The sequence below is a fragment of the Triticum aestivum genome, chromosome 4A (assembly GCF_018294505.1).
Source record: "Triticum aestivum cultivar Chinese Spring chromosome 4A, IWGSC CS RefSeq v2.1, whole genome shotgun sequence".
Taxonomy (NCBI): domain Eukaryota; kingdom Viridiplantae; phylum Streptophyta; class Magnoliopsida; order Poales; family Poaceae; genus Triticum; species Triticum aestivum.
The window spans coordinates 263,499,550-263,504,428 of NC_057803.1; the positions used below are offsets into that span (position 1 = coordinate 263,499,550).

Consider the following 4,879-nt stretch of genomic DNA (forward strand, 5'->3'; position numbering starts at 1 on the left):
ACGGTTCGGTTCCCTCCCATCAAAGAATTCACCTTGCAAGCCAATACACACAATAGCCCAAATGGCGGGGTTATGTCAAAGAATATGCATTTTCATCTTATGCTTCCAACTAGCAAAATTAGTACCATCAAAATAAGGACCTCTACGGTGGTAATTTCCCTCACTAGACGACATAATCTCCTAGGTTGTGAAACCAAGGGTATGATCACAAAAGCTATGGAAATCAAGGTAAATGGAGACCAAAGCTTCGGTACCACTTGTAGGATCGAAAGTATGTCTAGAGGGGGGTGATTAGACTACTTGACCAAATAAAAATCTAGCCTTTTCCCAATTTTAATTCTTGGCAGATTTTAGCAACTTAGCACAAGTCAAGAAAACAACCTACACATGCAATTCTAAGAGTATAGCAGCAGAATGTAAAACAATTGCATATGAAGGTAAAGGGAGGAGTTTGGAGGGAGCAAACGCAATGTAGACATGGAGATTTTTAGCGTGGTTTTGATAGGTGGTGCTATCGTACATCCACGTTGATGGAGACTTCAACACACAAAGGGTAACAGTTGCGCGAGTCCACGGAGGGCTCCACCCACGAAGGGTCCACGAAGAAGCAACCTTGTCTATCCCGCTGTAACATCCCAAATTTTCAATTTGGAATGTTATACACTAGAGCATAATTGCATATCATATTTTATTTGCATTTTGGTTGATCCTAGAAATTCTACGCAACTCAAGGACCCTTGGAGAGAGTTGGGGATTTCATTGTTTTCATATTTGAGTTTTCTCAAATTTTGAAAATAGGATCGTTTGATTTTATTTATTTTATCTTCAGTTATTTCTATTACAAAAAAATATGAGAGAGGGAATAAAATGACTTCCCCAAAAAATAAAGAAATATTAAGGATTTAATAAAAAAATCAAATAAGATTTTTTTGGATTTAATTGCTATTTTATTTGAATTAGGGAAAAATGCGCGTTTTTCCAAATTGCATTTAGGCCCCAAATAAGGCCTCCTTTGACTCATAGGATTTCTATAGGATTTTCGTAGGATTGTAATCCTATGGATTTTTCTTGTGATGGTTGTTTGATTTACAGGAATTCAATCCTTAGGAATTAATCCTATGGAACTTTCGCTTGTGTATTTCACTGGAAATTTTCCAAGAAGTCCGAGCTCTCGGAAAGAATCCTAACGGGAAGAAAAGCGCGCGCGCCGCTCGCTCACCCGCAGTTTCCGCGGTAAATAATAAGGCTTCGCGTACCTCCTCACGACAGCACATCAGCAGAAAACACAAAACAGCAAACCCTCCTGCAGCACCGCTTTTCCCCATCCCATTCGCATCGATCTAGTCGTGCTGCGCCACGGTCGGCCGGCCGGCCGCGCGGCCCTCAGCTCAACTCCTCTGCTGGTGGACAGGCCTCTTGGTCTGTGCCCCCATCCTCGATGTCCAGCAACAAGGTACTTTGCAGGCCACTCCAAAAGCTAGATCCGGTCCTCCCTTGCTTCATATAATAGCTAATTGTATTTTTTCTATTGTTACTCGGCATCAATTACCATGATTCGTAGCTACCATACACACATATTCGATTGATTTTGAGTATTGGCTTGCAACCTATTGTGGATTTTTTTCCCTTTTTCAGATCTGAGATTACTGTTTGGGGATTTGGGGGTTTTCTTTACAACTACAGGTCTAAATATTTTCTCAGATTTGAGTTAATCTGGTAGCCTACCAAGTGACATGTGAGGCCATGTTCTGGTGCTACTCGTATTTCTAGTTTCCTTCTGGTTCATTGCCACTGTATGAGCATCATGGGACCGGTTTCTTCATAGATATTAAACTAACATATATATTTTCTTACATTTGAGTTAATTCGCAATGCACATGACATATATAGGAACATGGTAATTTGTGTGTGTGCATAGGGCACTAAATTTTCCCCTTCCATGGATTTTCTTTTGCACAAATATCATTGGCGCCCTTGCATATGTGCTAACAGAATGTATGCTAATTAATAGTCTGATGCATGTAGGTAGCTGATCGATGGTGCTTGTCAGAGCGGCAAGGCCATCATCTGCAATCCAATAGTGCAATTGATCTTGAACTTGATGGTGGGATTGCAAGTCTTCATCCATAAATAGGTATGCTCTCATGTTTGAATGACTTTGATAAACTCAGAGGGCAATTTTTTTAGTCGTGATGTGTTATTGATTTAGAAACTAAATTTTTCCAACAATGTTGAATATTTAGGAGCCATAAAAGGTAATACTCGAAACAAATGGAGTCCCCAATGGCTGATCGATGGTTCTTGTCAGAGCGACAAGGCCATCATCTGCAATCCAATGGGGCAATTGATCTTGAACTAGATGGTGGGACTGCAAGTATTCATCCAGAAATATGTATGATCTGATGTTTCAGTGACTTTGATAAACTCAGCTGTGCAACTTTATTAAGTTGTTATGTGTTACTGTTATAAAAAGAATAGTTGCGATGTGTTATTGGTTTAGAAACTAAATTGTTCCACCTATGTTAAATATTTAGGACTCACAAAAGTTAATACTCGAGCCAAATGGAGTCACCAAATGAAGTTGTTCCTTGTTAGACTCCTAAAAGATCACGATGTGCCTGGTTTTCGGACACATAATGCTTGGAGTAAGGAGGCATGGAGAAATATTGTTTCTCGACTAAATCAAAAGTTTGATCAATCATTTACTCTCAACCAAGTCAAACAAAAGGAGCAAGATCTGAAGAGAGACTATCGAAGTCTTCAAGAATTGTTGGATCAAAGTGGCTTTGGATGGGATAAGGACAGAAAAATGGTTGACGCACCAGATAGTGTTTGGGCAAGCTTTGCTGCTCGGAAGAACAGCAAGGATGTTCTACAATGGAAAGAAAGGTCATTTCCCCTTTATGAAGAATTAGATCCACTCTATGAAGGTGACTAACATACTATTCACATTTACATTGTAGCTTATTTTTCTTGATGTCTACACTTTGCATATAAGGTTAATTGTTCTGAACAAATTTCTGGAACTATTCTCTAGGTCGCTATGCTGAAGGGAGAACTCGTCAAGGCTTGGACCATTATACTAGGAAGAGGAAGCATGCACCGGTTCCTTCATCACAGTCAACACAAGTGACTAGTCTGTATCAATCACCATCACCTACCATGCCAGCTGCCAATGAGTCAGATATGCGGTTTACTTTAGATGAAAAACTTGAGGAGTTCAATGTGGATTCTCCCCCACTCCTATCTACACCAATTCAGCATGTGCAAGCCCCACCAAGATCTACACAAATGGAGAAACATGACACTAGGCGTGGGAAAAAACAAAAACGTGGTGCTAATGACGACTTCCATGAGAAGTATCTAAAACTAAAGAAGGAAAAAATTGATCGATTTGCTGCAATTGAGGAGAAGAAGCTAGAGGACCCCTACTCCATCAACAAGTGCATCACATCAATTGAAGGGTTGGAAGGTCTACAACTAGGAGATATGTTGATGGCATCAGATATCTTCAAATGCAAGGAGAACAGGGAAATTTTCTTGTCATACTCTACTAATGAACTACGACTGGCTTGGCTTAAAAGAGAGATTGTGCGTGCCCAAACAACCCATCAAAATTAGCCATTGTGGTGATCCACTGAGATCATAGCTTCTATTTTAGGGAAGATTTGGTCTGTAGGTGTCATATATTTATGTTTAGTTGAATTGGTCATAGAACTGACCATGATGGTTTAGTATATTTTGGTAGTTATGTTGAGTGGCTTCTGGTTAGGCATGCATGAAAATTTGTAGTACTATTGCAAATTTGAAGTCCAAGAATGGTATTACAACTTGCATGTGATATTCCAACTACAAGAATGGTAGCTGGACTTGGATAACATATTACATATTCTAAGATCTTTGTGATACATACTGTGCCCACATTTGTTGTGCTATATCTTCTCGCTTTTGATTCCCGGCTTCTCTAGATTAATTAAATGCACATATGTCATTATGATACTTGTGATCTCCACTTGGTACATCAACAAATTGTTATTAATCAATCTCCACAGCAGTATTCTCAGGCCAAGATAGATCTCCATTATGCAAACGTATGAAATTGTGCAGCACACAACTAGCAACTGATATGTCAATTTATTTGGTAACAGAGTAATGTGAAGTGTAACGCCCCGAGACCGATGTGCCAGGTGTCCGCCAGTTATTTGCTGTTGTTGCCTTGTCATTGCTTGCGTGTCATGCATTGCATATCATGTCATCATGTGCATTTCATTTGCATACGTGTTCGTCTCTTGCATCCGAGCATTTTCCCCGTTGTCCGTTTTGCATTCCGGCGCTTCTATCTCCTCCGGTGGTCATTTCTAACTTTCTTTCATGTGTGGGGATTAAACATTCCCAGATTGGACCGAGACTTGCCATGCGGCCTTGGTTTACTACCTGTAGACCGCCTGTCAAGTTTCGTGCCATTTGGACTTCGTTTCATACTTCAACGGTTAATCGAGGGACCAAAAAGGCCTCGTGTGTGTTTCAGCCCAACACCCCTCCAAAGTGGCCCAAAACCCACCTAAACCTCCTCCATCATCTAGAGCGTTCAATCACGATCGCGTGGCCGAAAACCGCACCTCATTTGGACTCTCCTAGCTCCCTCTACCTATAAAAGAGCACCCCTCCCCGAAATTTCGGATCATTTCGCGGATAAACCCTCACTTCGTCCTCTCCGCGTCGCCGGACACTTCTTCCACCAACGGACATGTCCAGTCGCCACCTCACTTCATCCAATCAGGGCACGCCACGCCGCCACACCGCCCCTCTCCTCCAACCAGGCCACGCCACGTGTCTGCCGCCAATCCACCGCCGCCGCGGCCCGCGGAGCCCATCCGGG

General features: G+C 41.6%; 1 protein-coding gene across 3 annotated transcripts; it reads left to right on the forward strand.

The window, feature by feature from the left end:
- Positions 1-1,240: 1,240 nt before the first annotated feature.
- LOC123081963 (uncharacterized) lies at positions 1,241-3,855 on the forward strand. Of its 3 annotated transcripts, none has more exons than XR_006438872.1 (4): positions 1,241-1,453; positions 2,026-2,134; positions 2,535-2,688; positions 3,464-3,855. XR_006438872.1 is itself a non-coding variant. In XM_044504443.1 (4 exons), the coding sequence occupies exons 3-4, from the start codon at positions 2,576-2,578 to the stop codon at positions 3,619-3,621; spliced, it is 939 nt and encodes a 312-aa protein (XP_044360378.1). In that variant the 5' UTR covers positions 1,241-1,453; positions 2,026-2,134; positions 2,535-2,575; the 3' UTR covers positions 3,622-3,855. The 3 variants fall into 3 exon arrangements, 2 of the variants coding, with proteins under 2 accessions (XP_044360378.1, XP_044360379.1); XM_044504443.1 differs by having other exon boundaries at positions 2,535-2,930; positions 3,038-3,855; XM_044504444.1 differs by lacking the exon at positions 1,241-1,453 and having other exon boundaries at positions 1,835-2,134; positions 2,535-2,930; positions 3,038-3,855.
- The last annotated feature ends 1,024 nt before the right edge of the window (positions 3,856-4,879 follow it).

What these genes read in the sequence shown, in the direction of transcription:
- LOC123081963 (XM_044504443.1), top strand. Translation starts at nt 2,576, where the DNA reads ATGAAGTTGTTCCTTGTTAGACTCCTAAAAGATCACGATGTGCCTGGT. An exon ending in ATTAGATCCACTCTATGAAG is followed by an intron (nt 2,931 to 3,037) that starts GTGACTAACATA and finishes ACTATTCTCTAG; the next exon opens with GTCGCTATGCTGAAGGGAGA.